The 22,135-nt window shown below is 41.4% G+C and overlaps 1 protein-coding gene across 1 annotated transcript in view; it reads left to right on the top strand.

Annotated features, from left to right (window-relative positions):
• Window positions 1–22,135, top strand: part of CREB5 (cAMP responsive element binding protein 5) — a 413,538-nt gene that overhangs the window by 309,167 nt on the left and 82,236 nt on the right. The window contains exons 5-6 of the mRNA XM_015558127.1: window positions 6,006–6,132; window positions 11,593–11,703. Coding sequence (XP_015413613.1) covers window positions 6,006–6,132; window positions 11,593–11,703 — 238 coding nt within the window. The remainder of the gene's footprint in view (window positions 1–6,005; window positions 6,133–11,592; window positions 11,704–22,135) is intronic.

Here is a 22,135-nt window from a genome sequence, read left to right as displayed (position 1 = left end):
GACCAGTTCGTCTCTGTATTGAAATACCAGTTTTCAGTTTTTTTCGATTACCGTCACATGATAACATACAAGTACATGATAAATTGTCGATACTTGATAAGTTGCAGTTGCTCAATAAGCTAAACTAGTACTTGTTATTCGAATCTTTATGCAGTGATACTTGATCTAATAAGTTGTTTATTTTATTTCTTTTGTGCCCTAAATTCATGAAAGAAATGTCGACTAACTTGTGATATAACTGTAAATAATATAAAAAATATTAAAAATTAATTTTAAACAAATTTCTTTACACATTAGTTATTCTTTCACAATGCAGTCATTTTGACTGCTTTTGGGCAATATAGGTATATACTAAATTTCAGTCTTTCTAGTGTTAAAGAAATGTCTTATATACGCAAAGAGTTTGAAGATTTTGATATTTGTTAGGTTGTAGTTCTTTAATTAAAGCTAAGGACTGGTGTTCTGTTGGGTCCCAGCTTTAAGCCGTAGTTTCTTGTTTGAAGTTTAGTGATTAATCTGCTATTTGATCTGTATTTCAGAATAACAACTAACAAAAACAACAAATTTTATTGAACTTATTCAGTGTATTTAAGATGCGTTAACTCATAATGCCATGAGGTAAATAGCTCAGTTATCCCATTTAAAGTTGAGGAAACTGAGGCACAGAGAGGCCAGGTAACTTGCCCCAGGTCACACAGCTAGTAAGTGATGGAGCTGGGATTCTACCGTGGCAGACCATTTCCTGCACCCATGTACCCCATTTTACAATGTAATCATGACCAATGGAAATAATTAGGTCTGTTGTCTTTCCATTTCACATTCTACCTGATTATCCTGACAGTTCACTTTCTTTACAAAAATGGGATTTTTTAAATTCCAGTGAGGCCTGGATGGTGTGGCTCTGTTGGGCATCATCCTGTGCACCAGAGGTTGCTGATTCTATTCCAGTCAGGGCACATGCCCAGGTTGGGTGCTCCAACCCCAGTAGGGGGCCTGCAGGAGTCAGCCTATTGATGTTGCACTCTCACATCAATGTTTCACTCTTCCCCCTCTCTTCTTCCTCTCTCTCTAAAAAATCAAAACTATTCTTTAAAAAAAAAAAAACAAAACAAATTTCCAGTTAAGAGAAGAATGAGTAAATGAGCACTTCTCATTACAAACTGCCTTCTATTGAGAGTTAAGAGTTTGTGTCCTGTCTTTGGCATTCCAGCCTCCCAGGCAGAAACTAACTTCCTAGGTGAGGCCATAGCACTTCAGGTAAGAAGGTGCAAAGGAAGCAAGGGTTCTTTTCATTAGCAAATGCAAAGATCCTGGCAAGAAGCTCTCTCTAGCCTGTGTGTGAAATTATGTTGTATTTAAATGAGAAAGAATTGTGGGCCCCATAGAATGTATTGGGTCCTTTTCCCCCAACTTCTGTAATCTTTTAGGAACACCTTCTTTTTGGGGTGTATTCACATTTCAAATGTCCTCTTGACATTAATAAGTGCTGTAATGGCTCTATTTTATTTAATATAGACAGCAGCCACCTACTCTGAGTCAGGTGCTGGATTAACCACGGTGGATGTATCAGTGAGCAGTGGAGAAAACCTTTATCATAATGGAACAGATAGTCTTGCTAGATTAAAAGCATCTCATTTTTATTTCAAGGCCTGGAATCTGAATTTTAGTTTCAAGAAATTTCCAGGTGGCCTGTCCACTCCTTAACCAGGTGAGGAAGGGGAAAGCCCCATGGCTAAGGCAGGTTCTCCCCAGGTCAGAAACTCTGGCCTCTGGCTCATCTGCTTCCTGCCCACCCTTCTTCCATTTTATTGCTTTGAAGCTTTTCTTATTCTGCTCCCCCTCCCTCAGGTCTTCTAGTTGTTATCTTTTTTTTTTTTTATCTGCTCAAGGTTTCTTAGATGTCTATTATCTGATTTAGGTGCAAACATTGATCATCTCATTTTCTGACCTAATTTTTTTCATCGTCTGCTTCTTCCTTTTGCCTGATCACACACGTGGCAGATCTGTGTGTTCTGAGAGGTTAATTGTGGTCCTAAATGTTGTGAAGACCTGGGAAAGGAGAGCAGTCTGCAGTGACCCTCCCAGACCTTCCAAACAAAAGCACTGGTCTTTAGCTCCTTAAAGATAGCTGGGCTCGTCCAAGGGCAAGGAGGGCCAGCAGACACAGCCCTGCTTCTCAGACACCCCTAGACTGGAAAACATCCTTTGGGGGTAAAAACGAGGACATGAAAATGCTTGCTGTGGCACCTAGCATTCTGTTAAAGACAGTGAAAACACAGTCTGTCATCCTTGACATTTTAATTGAAAGAAAAGCTTACATAGATTTCAGCCGTAAGCATTATGTTTATACAAGTGTATAAAGAGGAATCATCTGTCACATTGGAAAACTCTCAATGCTACGGGACTCCGTTTAGTAATTGAACAATCCAACATGAGCTCACACATCTTACCTTGTTCCATGCCTCAATAATTTTTAGTAGAAATGCTTTACCTAGAGGCATATGGTTATTAAAAAGGAGGCTCGGCTTGCTCAAAGTCTGGAATTATTAGTTCATGGCAACAAGCCTGCACTGGAGAGAGACTGTCGGGCCTTTGTTTTCACAACTTTACTGCAATTTGCCGTCTTATTTTCAGAGTCTCTAACGCATGTGTTGTTTGGGAAGTTTGTTGGTTTTTTTCTTTTTAAAGGGAAAAAACATAATTTCCCATGGATGAGTGACTTCTCATATTAGCAGTATTGCAGAACTTTACTACTTCATTACAAAGTCCAGGGAGCAGGGTGAATATTAAAGGAAATGGACTGTGGATTTATTTTAGTATAAAAAAATCAATAATAACTTTGTTACGGGATCCATCAGGGTGTGGTGGAGGAAATACTCTGTTGCAAAGTTGGATAGAAATCCTGCTTCTTTTCATAACCCATCTGACCTTGGGCAGATGTAAATGTTTTGGAATTCAGCTTACCCCTGAGAAAATGGGAGTAATATGCCCTATCTACCACACTGCATTGTTGCAAGTCACATGAAGGTGAAGATATTTTGAAAAACATGAAATAGTTTATAAGTGCAATATAAAAAGTTTTATGCCAGTGCAAGGTATTAAATAATTATTTCTATATAGACAAGGGGAATTAATTAATGCAATTGTTCTCTTACCACTCTTGCTTCAGTGATCTGACTATTCTGGACAAATGATTATTTCCTGGGCCAAGCTACACAATTGCTTCAGTCTAGTCCTTTGTATACCCTGTGATGGATAGACATAGATTTTTTTTATTCCTTTCAGCTTTTGTAGTTTAAAAAGCCAAGGCAAGAAGCCTAGAAAACTCCATCGGTTTTGTAGGTGAGGATGGAGAAATTATTTATAGAATAATTCAAAATCATTTAGAATCCAAGCATACAGCGTTCTCAAATAACCATTCTCCCCTTCAAGTATATGTTGCTAATTGGTCTGATTGGCATCATTAGGTAGTTATTATTTTAATCCCAAGAGAACCCAGTACCTTGAAAGCCTTAATTAATGAAGGAATACTTGATATTTTAAAACCGAGTAGATTTATGCATGTGTGGAAATTACTGACCTAATAAGAACATTGCATTGAATGAAACATACCATTCCCCAATTATTCTATACCACTGGGAGTTTCCCATAGTCTTGGGAAGAATGAAAACTTGTTTTAAATTTAATTACTTCAGCATCTCCATTTGAATTACTATTAAGTTGTTTAATTGATTTCTTTTTAAAAAGAAAACATCAATGAAAACTTATAACCAGATTTCTATTAATATGTTGAGAATAAAATGGAAATGGTGATAGTATATATATATATATTGCCCTTTGTTCGTGAGGATGATATTGCCAATCAACATAATAAAAAATTTTAGTTGACTTTCCTATAATAGTTTTTGCTTTTCCTTAACTGTCTATAATGGAAGTATTATTCCCTCTGTGACTAGGGAAACAGACATATGGTAAAAAGTCTACATACATGTATGTAATGCATGTAGAGATGTATATATATGCACATCTATCTATCTGGTTGGATATATAGGTCTATAGGTGAAAGGGTGAGTGGATGGATGAATAATTAGCTATCTGTAGGAATACTCTCAATCTTTCTCATGAAACTGGGGAGTTCAGGTTATTAATTTTATCTTTAAAGGAACTGAAAATTATTCAGCATGATATAGTTTTATACAGCTATTTTATTTTCAGTAAATGTCTCAAACGAAACATTAAGATGAGAATATAAATGAGCACTGTCTGTTGATTGAGCCACATGGTACACCTCTCTGATTCCATGTAGCTACCTCTGAATGAGATAAGACTTGGGGAAGTTACACCTGCTGGCAAATTCCGGAGCACTTGAAACCCGGAGTTTCCAGGAACTAGAAAAGCTGACGGGCCTTCAGAGGCCCTCCTAGGCCTTACTGTTAATCCATACTCCAGAGGTCCCCAGGGCACATGGCAAGGAATAGCCAAGCACTCCATGTGCTTTTCTGAAAACACCCATCTCGTTGTTACAAACTACTTACATGTAACGACTCACACACATTCTATTTTTAAAAACTGGGTGTAATCTCTGTATATCTACACAAACAGTGTAAAGGCTTTATATTCTTTTCTATTTTCATTTATACAACTTCCTAAACATATCAATATAGACTAATTTATGACTCATCCTTTTATAATGTGTGAGACACTGATAGCTCGCTGTGTTTTCAAAGGAGCTATCAGGCAAAAGTGGATTTTCTCTGGAATTCTGACAGGCTTGCGAAGACAGAGCGTGTTGGCCTCTTCCCATTTCAGTCTCCCAGTTCTCCACGAATCACCCACAGGAGGTGAATGAGCCCCAGAGAGGAGGCACCACGCCGCTCGGAGGGTCTCTGGACAGGGCTCATTCCCTGAAGCGCAGTCCTGCACAGACCGTCTGTGGCCTACACAGACTGTCTCTGTCTGCAAGTTTAACATGAGGACTTTTTATTTTTTGAAAACAAATGTATTCATTTTGTTAGCAATAGTTTCTATCGTGGCATTCAGGGTCCTGAGGCGGGTTTGTTTACTTGTTTGTTGTTAAGTCTTTGACTTCATGGTCTGACATTTATACAACTCCCCAGAGCAAGGGCATCAGGCAGGTCACTTGTTTGCCATTTTTAATAAACACAAATAATTCCCTTTTTACCCTCAGCCCCATATTCCCTGGCTCATTAATTTAAGGCCCTTAAAATATTTTCTGGCAAATTAAATCAAAAGCTCAAACTATGTACTCCCCCGAGGAAAGTGTGCTTGCCCAAGTCCTGCAGGTCAGGTCAAAATCAGTTTCTGTCAAACAGCCTCACACCTCGAGTTATTATGAAACGAGGGGTTGGAAATTGGGGGCTGGGCTCCAGACTTGTCCCACTACAGTGGCCTGAACACAACCCGACTGCTTTCATTTGTGTCCTGGATTTTGTTTTTTGTTCCACTCACAGTGGAGAACAGTGAAAAAGTCAAAATAGATTTCTATTGGGAATTCATGAATGAAGCTGGCTCTGCAAATCCAGACAGTACAAATGTATCCAGAGCCAAGCCAGGAGGGCTTCCAGGCAGAGGTGTATGAGAGTGTGGACAAAACACATGCACACACATCTCTGGTTTTAAAGTCCTCCAGAGGACAGAGACTTCCTAGTCACTGCAGGATTTTACCACTGAGTCTCCATGATAAGATGCAGGGGTTAGAAGATTTATCAACTTGTTGTCTATTGAACATCAGTTAGATAACAGAGGTCAGGAAATGAAGTAGAATTTGATGTATTAGCTAGGAAGCAGCAAAGGAAGCCAGACTTGTGTTTTATTTGTTATTATTTCCCTAATATCCTCAATTATGTGGCTCCCACCAGAAGAGTTGATCTGCTTTGCATATAATGGTGTTGCCCCCGCTGGTTCTGGTCCCGAGGAAACTGGCAGTGAATCCCCTGCCCAGGGCATCAGGAATAATATCTGCTTCTCTCGTTCCTTGTCCCCAGGCCTGTTCCAGGCTCTCTATCTTCTCTGCTACACATCCACAACAGACAGAGACAGCCCATGCCAGCCTCCATGCCCGGGACCCTGCCCAACCCTACGATGCCGGGATCTTCTGCTGTCCTGATGCCAGTAAGTGCTCCTCACTTCCTCCCAGTCTTGCCCCATTTGAAAAAGGAAGGGAAACTGAGCTTCTGGCTGCCTGGGGAGAAAGTGGCCGCTGGATAGAGAGCTGAGCTGTGTGCAAGTGGCTTTGAGGGTCTGCTTGTCCGTCCCAAGCGTCTTGCTGGCTTTCCTGTTCCTCAGTGCTTCCCTGGTGAGGCACAGGCTCACCTCCCTACTGGTGACAAGTGACCTTGCCACAGCCAGGGAACGGGATTTGTTCAGAGACATGTTTTATGACTACTCCACAGTCTAACTTGGGCTATTTACAGAGGGTCCTTAAACTGACAGCGAGTGGTCTGCCGGGGCTCAGAGTAACAATAATGCCAACAATAACGATGGTGCTACATATAATTCTAACATGTAGTCATGCATGCCATGCTCTCTTAATTATTCTCACAGCATTTGTTGAGTGCTTCTCATGTGCTAGTTATCTCTAGGCACTTTATCAACACATGAAACAATCCTAGGAGGTAGGTACTAATCCTTCCCCATTTTTTGAATGAGTGAAGGTACCTTGCTTGTCTGAGAAACAGAGCAGCTGAGTTTTGAACCCAGGCATTCTTGCTCCAGAGCTCACTCTTAACATCTACACGATATGTATGTTCCCTCCATTCTCACAACAATCCTATGAGGTATGCACTGTTCTTATCCCCATTTTATAGATGAGGAAACCGAATAACTTGGCTAAGATCACAGAGCCAGTAGGTGATGGAGTTAGGATTGAAATTCAGGTAGTCTGACTGCCACGTCTACACTCATCACCATTATATTTTCCTGCTCCTCTTTGAAAACAACAGATGGACATAGATGGGAGACACAGATTATTCCAGAGCGAACCATGCTCTCCTTCCGTGGGATCCTCTGCCTGTTCTTCTTCATCCTCCCTGGCATTCTGCATTGGTGGACATTTGGTGGCTGGTGTTAGTCACAGGGCCACAAGGATTCTCAAAAACCCTAGAGTGGTGTGACGATTCTATTAAAGCCCTCCCACACCGGTATCAGCAGTGCCTTGCAGAGTATTTTAAAGAATTGTCTACCTTTGTTATTTCATTTTGCTGTCACAGCAATCCTGTGGGAATGCTGACGCTCATTTTACAAATGTAAAGCTAATCGCCCAATGTCACGCAGCTTGTGAATGGAGAGTTGTGACTGGAACCCAAATCTAAACTCACACTGAGCAGCTCGGCTCTGGCAGGTTGAGCAGTTTGCTCATTTATCCGAGTGGGAAGAGAATGAGGAGGGCCTGGGGGCCTGGTGCCCCAGTTTAGAGAAAGGGACTTGCCCACTGCATATATCGGGTAGTTCAGGCTAGAAACAGTCTTTGCAAAATTGGGTCAGATGAGCTGGCTGACTTCACCTGTGTTCCTCAATGTAAACATCTTTCGATGAAACAAAACAGCACCAACAATGTCATTAACCCAGGTTTTATTCAACCCAACTAATTGCATGAAGACATCCACCATATGCCATCTCCATTTAGGCTCTAAATTCCTCTCAGAAAGGAATTAGTCTCCTCTCAGAAAGTTGATGCGTTGTTCAAAAAATATCACTGAGTGACCTTTCTTCCATTTGATTCAAGTGTGTACCAGTCTCAGGGACAAATGTGGGACACTTGGGTTGAAAGGGCCCAGAAAAAGGTACCTAGCACCTGTTTCCTGCCTCTCTTTGTTGGGTCGCATCACTTCATTGTACAATTTGACCTCCTGGTGATGCTTCAGAATAGAAACGAAGAATCATGTGCATGGTGCAGAGTCAGTGTAGATAGAAATCAGGGATGCTTCCTGCACAGGAGTTCCCAACCCCGTGTCAGGGACAGGTAGCAGCTGCCACGACAATAGTGTCAGTCCAGAGCAGTGATGCTTAGCCAGGGATGATTTGGCTTCCTGAGAACATTGGGCAGCATCTGGAAATACTGTGGATTGTCACAACTGGGGCGGGGGGATGGGGGAAGTGACTGGCATCTAGTGGGTGGAGGCCAGGGATGCTGTTAAATATTCTACAATGCACAGAACAGCCACCACAACAAATTATTATTTTGCTCAAATTGTAAATAGTGCTGAGGTTGAGAAATTGAGGTCGAAAGTGACATAGATGTAACTAACGGAAATTCATATAAAAGCTCTAAAAAAGTATACCCTAAAAGTTACAGGACCTAGAAATCTGGGTCTTTTCTTCCATGTTATCAAGTCACCAGCTCTGATGCTATAATGCTGGCATTTTGAGCATCATCTTCTAGAGTTCCTGCCACAGAAAACCACTATTTCCGGGTATAAAAAAGGTCTGTGTCTGCAGGTGCAGATGAGACCTTTAACTAATTGGTAGCATATGCTACTATGCCACACATTTCACAGAGCCTTGGGTCTGAAACAAAATGATGTGCTTGTTCATTCACTCATTCCACAAACTTTTGTTGAGCACTTTCTATGGGCCAACTACCATGGTAGATTCTAGGATGGGGTGAGGAACAAGGCAGGCATTGCCTTTAAGGAGCTCACTGGGTTGTGATATTCTATCTTCAAAGTTACATGCTTAAATAATTTGGGGATATGAACATCCATTTATTATTACAAAAGCCCCCTGAAGTGCCAGGTATCTTAGCTTCCGTTCTCCAGTGTATTTACAAGGAGAAAAAAAAAGCTAAAAAAAAAAAAGTGAGCCCTAATCGGTTTGGCTCAGTGGATAGAGCATCGGCCTGCAGACTGAAAGGTCCCAGTTTCCAGTCAAGGGCATGTACCTTGGTTGTGGGAAGATCCCTAGTAGGAAGTGTGCAGGAGGCAGCTGATCGATGTTTCTCTCTCATTGATGTTTCTAACTCTCTATCCCTCTCCCTTCCTCTCTGTAAAAAAATAAATAAAATATATATATTTTTAAAAAGGTGAATTCTTTAACCTGGATGTTTTACGGACAATGCAAAGCCTCCCCCATCTTCTGACCCCTTGTTCTAGTCAACTCCTCAAAGCCACAGGCTCGGTGCAGAGCCTTATTAGTGAGCACCGAAGAGTTGTTTTGAAGAGACTGCTCCTGACCCTATAATCATTGAGAGGGAAATATGCAATTCTTTTTTAGATAGAGAAGTCAGCCTGTTCTCAAAATTCTGTTTAATTTGTGAGTCACGGGGTAGAAATAGTCATAGACTATAATTTTTCCAAAAAGTGGGAAGCACGGTGGATTGGGGATCCAGATGCTGAAACCGGCTGCTCTGAGGTTTGTAGTGCATGAGGGCTAGCAGCATGGGAACATCTGACCGTCACCTGTACTTCCGGACGTTCCAAAGATCTCCTTGGGAAAACTGAGGGCAAAAACTGAGTTGGGCTTGATTTCTCTCTAGGAGAAGGTCATCTACTGGAAAAAGGGGTGAAATGCTACTTGACTGTCCTGTTCCCCAGCCTCTGGAAGTGGGAGTTATCAGTAATAAGCATTTTTCCAGAACAATCTTCATGATGAAAGGATTAGAGAACACACACACACACATACACACACACACACACGAATTAGAGTGCACAAATGTAGTTAATGGCACTGAACTGTACACTTAAAAATTGTTAAAATGGAAATTCTTATTTTACCATGATTTTTAAAAATTACCTTTTTAAAATCTTTTTTAAAATATATTTCTATTAATTTTTTTTTTTTTTAGAGAGAGAGGAAGAGAAAAGGAGAGAGAGAGAGAGAAGCATTGATGAGAGAGAACATCTATTGGCTGCCTCCTGCACACCCCTCACCAGGGATAGAGCCCGCAACCCAGACATGTGCCCTCACCAGGAATTGAACCACAACCTCTTGATGCATGGGTTGACACTCAACCACTGAGCCACACCAGCTGGGCTAAAAAAATAATTTGGGGTGATATGAGTTTAAATATTTTATTTTACTGAATTGGTAAAGCCTCAAAAGGTTTTGCAGGTGTGCTCTAGAACATCTAGGGAATTCTTTCAGTAGCTCCTTTTGGAACAGTTTGACATATCCACACACTGTTGATACAGATGAACTAATTCAGGCTAAGGTAAGGCTGGTGGTGTTGCAGTGAGGGGCGTGTCAACCAGGCATCCAGGAGAAGCTGAGCAGCACCTCTGCTAATCCACACATCAGTGTCATAGCCACGCCCTGCCCCAGGAGTGGGCACAACAGGAATTGCAGTCACAGAACCTCAACAATGGAAAGGACATTAAAGGGTCATTTAGTTCAACTATCGCTTTCAACTCTCCTCTGTGAGCTTTCCTTCAGTGAGAAGGAGCTCTGTATTTCCCAAAGACTACCTAGGCTAACTTTGAGCAGAAACCTGGTTCCCTAAAATTTCCGACCATTGTTTTCATTTCCATCTTTTAACAAATGGAAAAACTCTTGCATTGAAAATCCCCCTAGGAACGTCTCATTATTTTCTGTGATTTCAGTATAAAGTAGAGGTTGAGGCAAAAGTAGGTTTACAGTTCTTTGTATGGAAAATAATGCAATAATTAATAAATAATACAAGAATAAACTTTTTTTATGTACTCACAACTATAAATCTACTTTTGCCCAAACTTGTATATTTGCTTTATTTTGGTTCTCTGAAAGGGGCTAATTTTCTGCTAAACAGAAAATATTCATCAGACACATTCTCCCATGACTGAAATAGAGATCTTGCTATATTTACTTTTTAGCAGGAACACCCTGGAGACAAAAATGCCAGAATTTAATGCAGCTCTTTGAATGATACTGATACTACACACCATAGCGGGTTAGCAGGACAATGTGGGATTGGTGGATCATGTCATCAAAACCCTCCACTGCCTTCTTCTCCTACCCACAGGCCCGGTCCCACCCTGAGGCCTGAGACTGCAGCTGTGTAGTCATGAGGAGGTTAACGGGGAGGAAGACATGTGCTGGAGGCAGAGGATCAAATACCTGGCTGGGTCCTTTCAGTTGTGTTTATGAGCAAGAACGACAGGCAGACCCACCAGAGATGCTTTCAAAATTAATTTTATTTTTTCTTATTGCTAAAATGATTCATGTTTCTGTATGAAATTTAGGGATGGCGGGAAAAACCACAGATAACCTGAGATAACCATTTGGTATATTATATATCCTTCCAGCATTTTTCTATGCATATGTTATTCTTCATATCTATAAAAATCAGTATAATTCGTGGCAGTTGGAGGGTTTGCAAAAGTGAAAATATTCCATACTTTTGTTTGGAAATGATCTAATGACAAGGTAGTTCTGTTTGGCTTGGGGCATCTTCTATAGAAGGTGTAGCTTTGGGTGATTCTTTGATGTGGTTGGGTTCAAGGCTCAGGAGTGCATTGCTTACCCTTCACCAAACCACAGACTTTCTCCGCAGTTATTCAAAGAAACTAGACACGATTCATTTGAAAGAAAAATGCAGCTTTGTCTAAGGCCTAGACGGCCTCCTCAGCCTCTTGACTCTGTTGCTTTCCTTTGTCTTAGATGGAGAGACAAATGTCAGTGAACTCCAACCTCCTGGGAATGCAGGGTCCAAATCTCAGCAACCCCTGTGCTTCTCCCCAAGTCCAGCCGATGCACTCCGAAGCCAAAATGGTAAATAACACGTATAATCACCCTTTTGTTATTGCATGATGTTTTTCTTTTGATTCTTACTCTGGCTTCCACATTTCAGTCAAGTCAGGTAGACGGCTCCGTCTTTGTTGTGGTAAATAGGTCTTTCTGTGCAAAGGTTGTGTGCAGAGCTTGGCTCTTTCTTGGAGGGTGTTAGTTACTGAACCTGGAAGTAGATGATCATGTGTTGAGCATTAGATCAGCGTGTGGGCTTAGTGAAAGAGATATGGAGAAGTTTGGGGGGATCCATAGCAGTTAAGTGGGATACACCTAAGTATGTGTGTATTTACTCATAACCTGAAATTAAAACTAATCCCGTGTTTCTCTTCTTCAAGGTGGTAACAGTTTCAGTGCCTCTCACCCTGTCCCCATACCCATTTATCCATGCATGTTATTTCTAAGCACACACTATGATGGGAATATTTTGCATTTTTTGTTATAGTTGTCAGATGTGACGTTGATTGGAGAGGATCAGTGCAGAGTAACTGAAGCACATGATTTCAGGTGACAGCCTTCAGTGACTTTTAACATATGAGACTTATGTGCAGTAAGGTCAGTCTTTCCAATCCCAGTGCTAGATTCATGCATTTATGTTCTAAATATTAATAAAAAGCAACGCATGTTCAACTTGGCAATATAAAGTAAATTTGCTGGTTTTGTCTAGTGAAGTTGCTTGAAGTAGGTCATTCAACCCTTGTTCAAATTTTAACACCACAATTAGTAAGCTATCCGATGACAATAAAAGGTTTGACTATCTCTTGCTAATGGGTCCTTTTGTGAGAAGTTGGAGATTTATTTGGTTTGCTGACTGACAGCGTTAGGGACCTGGTTTGAGGCTGGTATGAGGATGCTCTTGACAGTTCTGAAAATTAGCTATCAAAACCCAGTGAGTTCATTTTCAATGGCAGCAAGTTTTTTGGTTTTTTTTAAATGTCTTCTTCGGTCATTTTCTCTTGGAAACTTCACTCATTTGACTTGCAGCTTCTTGACCCAAGGAAGCGATGGAACTCCCAGTGTTGGCTACCTCCGGCAAATAAAATCTGTGGTCAAGAAGTTCTCTTTGCTGTGCCACAGTCCATGTGACATGCCAAATGGCACCGGCATCTTCAGCAAAGCTCGTTAAATCTTTTTGGAATCGGCAAATATTTTTTCAACTCAAGCCCTGCAGAGCCAAACCAAATACTTGCTGGCAGAGTATAGTTCAAACTGGCATCAGTTTTGGAGACCAGAGTAATGCCATTTACTTTTTTTTTTTTTAAGGAAAATAAAAAATGAACTGTGAAGGTACTTAAGAAAAAGTTAGGTTATTCATGTGTATGAAGATGTGTTCTGGGTCTGAGCATCCTACGCCCCTCCCGCAGCTGGATTATTTCTGAATCTTCTTGTTTGGTTCAGGTCTGAATGCTTTTAGAGGGACCTCCCAGACAAACTTGAGGTGGATTCTCAAACATAAGTCCAAACCAAATTTCCCTGCCAATTGATTTTCACTGGGTTTTATGCTACCACTTGACTCAAAGTGTCCTGCCCTTTTCCTTGCTGGCAAAAAAGTAAAATGCTTCCAAAGGGAGTACGGGCTTGTGATTACTTATGCATATGAAATAAAAGCATATGGTATGGCAAATTAATAGTGATAGTATCAGCTGGCGACAAAGGGAATTGGTCTGTACTTATAAAAATAGTGTTACCCCACAAATGTTTGTACAGTTTAATTTACTGAGCAAGCGCACTCCTCTGGTGATTCACATTCTAAGTGAATAAATATTTCCAGATCCATGATATTTAGGCAAATGAATTCTCTGATGGAGTTGGGGGCTTAGGGAACACAGCTATTCTCTCTACCCCAAGTTCCATGCCTAATCCCATTATTGCCAATATGTTAACCCAGGGGGAAATGGTAGCATTTGCCACTTTTATATTGGAAGAATAGCATTTACTTAGTAGCTTGCAAAATTGTTAAGTAAGTGACTTCTAATATATTACTCAGCATCTCTATTCTTATTCTGCCTGCATTATTCACTGGTGAAACCAGTGCTTGCCATCTACTAACATTACAGTATTTTCTAGCAGCTTTGGTTACTTAGATGAAAGCTTTTATGGAAAACAAAGTAGTGAAGAAAAAAAAATCGATGATTTTCATGTCAGCCAGAGCCTCCCCAGGTTTCTCAGAACTATAGGCTTTGTTGTTCTATGCCTAATTTTCTTCCTGTGTAAGACTGGAATGAATTCCAGATTTCAGCTAAGACTCTTGTTTCACTGTTTTCAAGGACTTTTCCAAAGGTCACACATGGGCTATTTTGATGAATGCACTCTGGGGGGCAGGGGGGTGTTTTTGGAGCACAGGAGAGAAACCAGAGAGGCTTCTCCCACACCCAGCACTACAGATCTATTCTGCTGGGGACAGTGGTGTTCATTTCGCACTCCTTGTTGGCCACTGACAAAAGCCATCATCCTGAATCTCTGGTGAAACTTGGAGGTTCTGGAGGTAGACAAGAGCTTAAGACGGCTTTGTTTTAAATGCACAAGTTTGCTAGAAGCTATCTGGCTAGTGATTGCTTAATAGAATACAGCCACTCTCCTTGCCCCAAATCGGTCATTTCCATTGTGGGAGAGCAAAATCGGTGTCCCCAGTAATCTGGAAATCCTAAATCAAGAAACATACATCTCCTTCTTTTGACTAATGTACATTAGTACCAAGCAGTGACTTCAGTGTACTGTAGCCACATCTGTGCTGGTCATATCATAATTCTAGCAGATTATAATTTAGTTTTATGGATTGTTGTTCAGAAGAATTAAGCCAACTGACATATGGCTTCATAATTACACAAGTGGATCCATGCATATTGGACTTTGTTTGGGGGTCAGAACAAATTCAAATTTGTGAGTGCCTTCTATCTTTCCAACCACCCAAAACAGCAGGTTCTTCCTCCCAGGTTCCTGGGATCAGTGAGTGTCTGCTGGAAAGGAAATTCACATGATACCTCGTGGACATTTTGAACACCCAAAGAGGAAAGTGAGGGAGAGAGGGAGGTACACATAGAGAAATGAAAAAGGAAAAGAAGGAAACATGGGTGCTATCCCCATTTTACAGGTGGGCTAGCTGAGGCTCCATGCAGTTAAAAACTGGCCCACAACACATCACTTAGCAAAGGCTAATGTCTCGGACTCTAATGGCAAAGCTTTTCAACACATTTATCCTTTAGACAAAAATGTCATAAAGCTTCCAGATATCAGTAACCAACAGATTAAATCACATTCTTTAGGGTTAATTTATATTTATATACAAACTAGAGGCCCGGTGCATGAAAATTCGTGCACTGAAGGGGGTTCCTCAGCCCAGCCTGCCCCCTCTCACAATCCGGGAGCCCTCAGGGGATGTCCTACTGATGGCTTAGGCCCCCTCCCCACAGGGAACGGACCTAAGCCACAGTCTGGCCTCCCTCTGCAGGAGGCAACCAGGTGATCAGGGGAAGGCACTGCCCCCATCACCCTGCTGCTGCTGCCACTGCCAGCTGCTGCAGCTGCTGGCCCCCCTTGGCCCTCGCAGCTACTGTGGCTTTGTCTGGAAGGACGTCTGAAAGACATCCGATCTATCCAGTCTAATTAGCATATTACCCTTTTATTAGTATAGATGGGAGACACGGATGGCAAGGATAGTGCAGGCTAGCAGATAACCTGGAAAGGATGAGGAGCAGTTGGTGATGTGGAACTTCCCCCTTGGTTAAAACAGAGCTCTGTGGCCTCACTAACTGGTCTAGCTTTTTTTCTTTTTTCTCCAAACACGTTTTTGTTTGTTTGTTAATCCTCACCTGAGGATATTTTTTCCATTGATTTTAGAGAGAGTGAAAGGTAGGGGATTAGACAAAGAAAAACATCAATATGAGAGAGACTCATCAATTGGTTGCCTCCCGCATGCACCCCTACCAGGGCCAGGGATCAAGTCTGCAACTGAGGTATATGCCGTTAATCCGAATCAAACCTGTGACTCTTCAGTCCTAGGGCTGACACTCTATCCACTGAGCCAAACTGGCCAGGGCACCAAACACATTTTATCTTGATGTTTCTTGTTTTCCACTTGACTGATTAGAAACTCTTTGAAGGTAATTCCTGCATCATGTAAGCTCCATGTACTGAGAAAGGCCCTATGAATGAAAACTGAACTTAATTGAGTTGAGTTGGATTTAAATTATGGGAAAGAACCAAACCCTAAACATGGAAATAGGGTAGGATAGAGTGGGTAGGGAGCAAGGGTGGAACTGAGAAGGAGAGAGTCAAAGTAGATAAACGCTAAGTTAAGTAATTAGTAGGTAAAGAGTAGCTGACACCCAGCCTGCGTGGGTCAGTGGTTGAGCGTTGATCTACGAGCCGGAGGTCATGATTCTATTCTCGGTCAGGGTACATGCCTAAGTTGTGGGCTCGATCCCCTTAGGCAGCAGATCGAGGATTCTCTCTTATCATTGATGTTTCTGTCTCTTTTCCTCCTGAAATCAATAAAAAAATATTTTTAAAAAGAGTAGCTGACTACATTTGTTTTCTTTGAAAGATATCTAGAAACAGCATATTATTTCCTTGAGAGAAAAGCAATATGTCTGTTTCTTAGAAAATAGACATTGAAATATCATTGCCCTCCTAGGAACTGAGAGCAATCGATGTGCTGTTTCTTCCATTGTGATGGACTGGTTGTCCTGTATTTTGGTCATCGACTGTCAATACTTCATTCACAGCTAGGTTTACAGTTCATTGAATGCATACATAAATATATGTATTAATGACTAAATGAAAGAAACCCGAAAGATTGGAGAGTCAGGGATTTATTTAAAATCTTCTTTTATTCTTAATTGTTTAATGTATTACATAAGTCTCCTTTTCCCCCCATTGACCTCTCCCCGGCCACCCCCAACCCCCAGTACATTCCCTCATCTCTCCCCCCCCCAGCCCCCCACTCCCATCTGTGTCCATTGGTTATGCTCATATGCGTGCATATAAGTCCTTTGGTTGATCTCTTACCCCCTCACCCCCCACCTTTCCTCATAGGTTGCACAGTATATTCAAGAGTCAGGGATTTTTAAAGATGGAGGTTACTTAGTAAAGACGTTGCTCAAATTCTTTATTTTACAAGTGAGGATACCAAAGCCTGGTAAAGACTTAGGGAGATCAGGTCATCATTTAAACACAGGCTGAGCTCCCAACTCAGATCTTCATTCTTCTACCCAGATTTGTGCTTTTCCCAAATCAGCTGTACTGATAAATTATTGACAGCACTTTTTTTCTTGGCTCTGGTTTCCTCCTGGCAGATTGGCAGACAAGAACTGGGGTGGTAGAGTGAGCAATCATGGTTAAATCTCCACTTTGTTTTGAATGTCAACCTGGGTGTGTTTGTGTTTGCCTTTCCCCTCCCTAATTATCGGGCTGGATAACTGTTTGCCGACAGTGCCCCGTGGCCACCCACTGTCCCACAGATAAATCACAGAGAAGCCAGGCTCCACATGGAGTTGCCTGGAAAGCTTATACACATGAAAAGACAGTCTCCAGGTAACATCTCTCTGACGCGCTTGAGAAATGCACTTCTTCAATTTGCCTATTTGCTTTAAGCATCTCAGCTTCACTTCCTAAAAGTGCAGGAATAAAAAAAGAGGTGAATGAATAGGCTGTCTGCTTCTCAGAAGCTTGTGATGAGGCAGGAAATGCTGTGGACTTTAAAGAAGCTGTCGTTAACATTTGCATTGTGCCAGCAGCCATGTGTCCCTAGAGCCAGTGATCAAAACACAATGACGGGCTGACCCGAGGTGACCATTTTGTTCCAGAATTTTCCTACCTCACTACTGTGAAAAACCACTGTCCAATATGCAGATAAGTAGGGATTATGGAAGATTCCATGGCAATAGCAACAAAAATCTATGTTCTCAATAATATATACCATGGGTTTCATTTTTAAAGGCAACTTCCCTTCTTAAAACACTATGGCAGGAAATAGTAATTGTTAATATTAATCAAATACTTGCATAGGTGGCAGAAACTGTGTAAAGCATCTTGCAATATATTATCTTACTTAATCCTCAATAAGCCAGTGACAGAGACACTATTCTTAATCTCATTTTACAAATGAATAAGCTGAGAGGTTGGGTAATTTGGGAAGAAAATAGAAGCTGATGAAATATAGTGCTGCACCGTGACCCCAGGCACAGGGCCCTTGGCCCTGGCCCTAAACCACAATATTTGTCAGCAATGGGGAGGATCATCCTATGAGTATATATTAGTAGAGCACTTTCCAAATCGCAAAGCACTTGCACATGCATTGTCTCATTTGAGCCTCACAGCAGCCCAGGAAGGTTGCTCATTTTAAAGACACAGAGAGGTTAGGTGACGTTTCCAGCATCATCCAGTGGCATAACCAGGCCCTGAGCCCAAGTCTTCTTTGATTGCCGCTCCCCTGTTTTTATATCATGCTGTCCCTGGCGTCCCCATGGTAATTTACTTTGAATAAAAGCAGGTTCTGAGCTTCAAATTAATAGCCCAGGCCCAGCCATCTATGAGCTTGTACCTATTAGATTCTCTAGTCCTTACAGTTAAACACTAGACAGAGGCCGATCCATATTTCTGTCTGGCCAAGACAGGTGCTGAGTTTGAGCTTAGCTATTGAGGAACTAAAGCCACAACACTTCTCCGAACCTTGCGTATGCCATTGCCACTTGGCCCATTTAAACTGTAGAATGTTTAATGTAGAATTATGCTGTGCCACTTTTTAATAAAATGTAAATGGTTATCTTATGAGATCATTAACCAGAGGTAGAAGCTGTTTGTTTATATTTCTATAGGACAGAATCAATTTCTACAGAATTTATATTCCATGTGTGGATCAGAACCCCAAATACACATGATTATACATTTAATATATATTTTTTGAAAATGAGAATTTAAGGTTATCAATTGCCCAAGAATCACCAAATTCCAAAGGTGATTAATAGGCAGGAAAGAAATTTGGGGATTATTTTAGCAAAACCTTTTCCTTTGAGATACAAAGGCCTGAAGCTCAAGTTAATAATGTCTCCAAGGTCACGTGGTTAATTAACAGAAGAAGTGGAATTAGAACCCAGATTCTGGGTTTCAGGTTTATGGAACTTCATTCTCCATGTGCTAGTTAGAAGTTGATCAGAAGGTCATCTGTTAGTTGCTGTGATAGTGAGCTTTCTAAAGGAGGTGCTTCCGGAAGTGTTTTTCTGCAGTTTGATTATTGAGGTACAAAGTACCTGGGGTAGAAGTGGCTCAATCAGCTTTTTCCCCCTTTGACATCAGCTGGGAATTGAAACTATCATGATTGCCCAAAGAAATGGACTCAATTTTCTATCATTTTTCCTGAGACTCGGGGGTGTTGACATGAGACTACTAAGCTAGTCTTATTCGTCATCCAGAGTGTGGGTCCATGCTGACCATTTTATCTCTGGGCACCTGGCATAAGCTGCCTTGATTTTGTCTGCCACCAGGCAAAACTAAACTCCCCATGTCTCATCGCTGGTTATTTGGGGGCAGCATGGGTCTTACATGGGTTTTTGGAGATCTGTGCTGGGCTGTGTGGAGTGGTGACTGAGCCCGCTGCTCACACACACCCGGGTATTGACATGTCCCTTGCCATTGGGGGTCTTTCTCTTGGCTGTTCCCGCTCCACCCACATCAGTGGCTCCTCGTATGCACATTTAGACATTCTCCAAGGACTCATTGTCTTCCCAGTTTTATTCCTTTCTCTTTCAGCCAGTATCCGCCCTGTTTTGGTAACCATGGCAACAGGTGAAATACAATCCCAATATTTGCTCACTGCCTCTGTCATCCAGCCCAGCACGCGCATTGCCGTGTCTTGTTTTTGTGTTTGTTTAATGTTCCCAAGCCTGAAGTCAGATGCATTTGGGCAAGGACACTGCACACGGTCTGGTTCAGAACAGCCTGTCAGACAGTTTTCAGGCGCGTCTCCTCCATGTGTTTATGTACGTGTGTGCGTGTGTGTGTCCCTGTCTGCTTTGGAACACTGTGCAAATAAGTTCAGCTTGTGTCAGAAAAGGCGGGAGGCAGGTGGGGGGAGAGAAACTTCACAAATCTAGTTACAGGGAAATTCTACTTTGGAGAGAGATATTTCAGTCCTTTTCTTGGAATTTATGTAGCTTACACTTTCCAAGATTTTTGCCAGCACAACTAATAATGCAAATTTGCTTTGCACTTGGGGATGATGGTTCTGCCTTGATTTGGGTTTTCATGTGGGAAATAGAGAAGATCTGTCAGAAAATGTGTGCCTTGAGAGGGTGAAAGATGGGGCAGATAGAAGAGGAAAGTGTTCCTAAAGATTTGGATCTTTTTTCCTTAAAAAATAAAAGGGAGAATCCAGTCTTCAAGTCCAAAACAAACAAAGAATTCCCCCCCGCCCCCTCATAGTATCCTTATAACATTGTCTTTTTTTTTTATCCCATGTTAGTTTAAAAAGGTAGGTTGTGCATTAGTCTGAAAAAGATAAATCATTCATTAGATTCTCAAATTAGTTAAGTCCCACACAATAAAAGTAAACATCAAGCATTTTTATTTTGAAACAATATTTGCAATCATCAGAAAAGATGTGTTAAGGAAGACAAGATTGTCACCCACTGTGTCCTTGGATCCTAGAGATTAAAAGTGCAACCTGAGAGGCAAGGCGGTAACCTGATTTCAGTAGGGAGCCAGGCTCTGAATTCAAGAGCAAGCAGGAGCACTCTTGGGTAGAATTTCAGAGTTGGCAAGCACTTCGCTTGCACCCTTTTCTGGAACGTCCCCTTCCCTTCTGGCAACTCCACATGGGAATGTGCCCATGTTTCCAGGGTACGTGAGGCTTCAGTCTGGTCCTGTGTCACTTCCAGGCTCTGCTACTCTACTCAGCTCGCACACCATGGTCGCTCTCCGAGAGCCTCCCGGGAGCCCGGCATCTCCCTGAGAGCCTCCTGCGCTCTCTGGCTGCCTTGCCTACATATCTGATTTCCTTTGCCTCTGCAGACTGCACTCCTTTTTTTCAAGACTCAGCTCCAAGGGCACCTTTCCTCTGAAGTCTTCTCACCTTCCTCAGGTAGACAGGAGCCATGCCTCCTGCTAGGTCGGGCTCCATGTGCACCTTATTTACCTCTTCCTTGGCTCTGTATTACATGTGACTGTGTACCTGCCTCACTGCTAGCCTGGGAAGCCCTTGAGAACAGAAGACGGTTTGATTCAGTTCTATGTTCCCACTTTGGTTCTCTCCAGCACTTTTATGCACCTGATTAATGCTTGTTGATGGAATGAAGGAAGGAAAGCCTGATAAATTCATTTAGATGCAGATGTTACTTAATATGTCACTTCATACTGTGGGCTTTTGTTTTCTTTTGAAGTTCCAGGGGTAAGGTAGAACCTAAATCAGAGGATTGACTCACCAATGGTAGAATTTCAGGACCCATGACAAGTGGGTGGGCAAGAGATATTTGAGCAGGTGAGAATCCTTCCCACAATTTCCCATAACCCTGTATTGGTACGGGGAGACTCCGCCAGCCTCAGCCAAGTGCAGCTCTGCAGAGAAGCCCTGCCTGAGGCCTCTGGGCCCCTGGGGCAGCACCACCTGAAGACGAAATGGTTTGATATCAAGGTGCTTTGATTCTTCAATATTGAAATCCTTTGGTGCAGGCCCAAGACTTTACTAGTAATACTTTTTAAAACCTACATAAATTCAGAATTCCAGTGTAGTTTCAGTTCAAAATTACTACACAGTTGACCCTTGAACAAGGCAAGGGGCAGGGCTACCTGCATGCAGTTAAAAATTCGCACACAACGAAGTTGGCCCTCCACAGAGGTGGATTCTAAACTGCAATGGAGAATACGGTTTTCGAACAGGGGTTAGTTGAACTCCTGGATGCAAAACCCAGGGATATGGAGGGTTGACTATATTTATTGAAAAAATGTTGGATATAAGTGGGTCCACACAATTCAAACTTGTGTTGTTCAAGGATCAAATGTGTAGTGGCAAACTCTGGGGGGAATATGTTAAAATGAAAATAGCCTTTGTCTTTTTTTCCTGCTTATATATGTAATATATCAAAATTAGGTTTTTATTAAATGTATATAAAATTTTATTTTTAAAAATTTTATGTGATATAATGAAAATTTTTCCATATCAAGTATGTTTTAAAAACATTTTAATAATTGTATAATATATCCTATGAGTGTCATAAAATTTAACTGTTTCTTATTTACATTTCTTAATATTTATATTTTCCCTACTAACAATAACCCATTGATTATAAAAATAAACAAAAAAACTAATCTGAAATTATATTATATCTTTGATTATTTCCTTTAGAATAGATTCCCAAAATTAGAATTACCAGTTCAAAAGGAATCAACATTTTAAAGACTTTGTATAAACACTGTAAATTTCTTT

Source organism: Myotis davidii, unplaced genomic scaffold (assembly GCF_000327345.1).
Source record: "Myotis davidii unplaced genomic scaffold, ASM32734v1 scaffold168, whole genome shotgun sequence".
Classification (NCBI taxonomy): Eukaryota; Metazoa; Chordata; class Mammalia; order Chiroptera; family Vespertilionidae; genus Myotis; species Myotis davidii.
The sequence above is the reverse complement of the archived record's forward strand: the minus strand, read 5'-3'. Positions and strand labels throughout refer to the sequence as shown.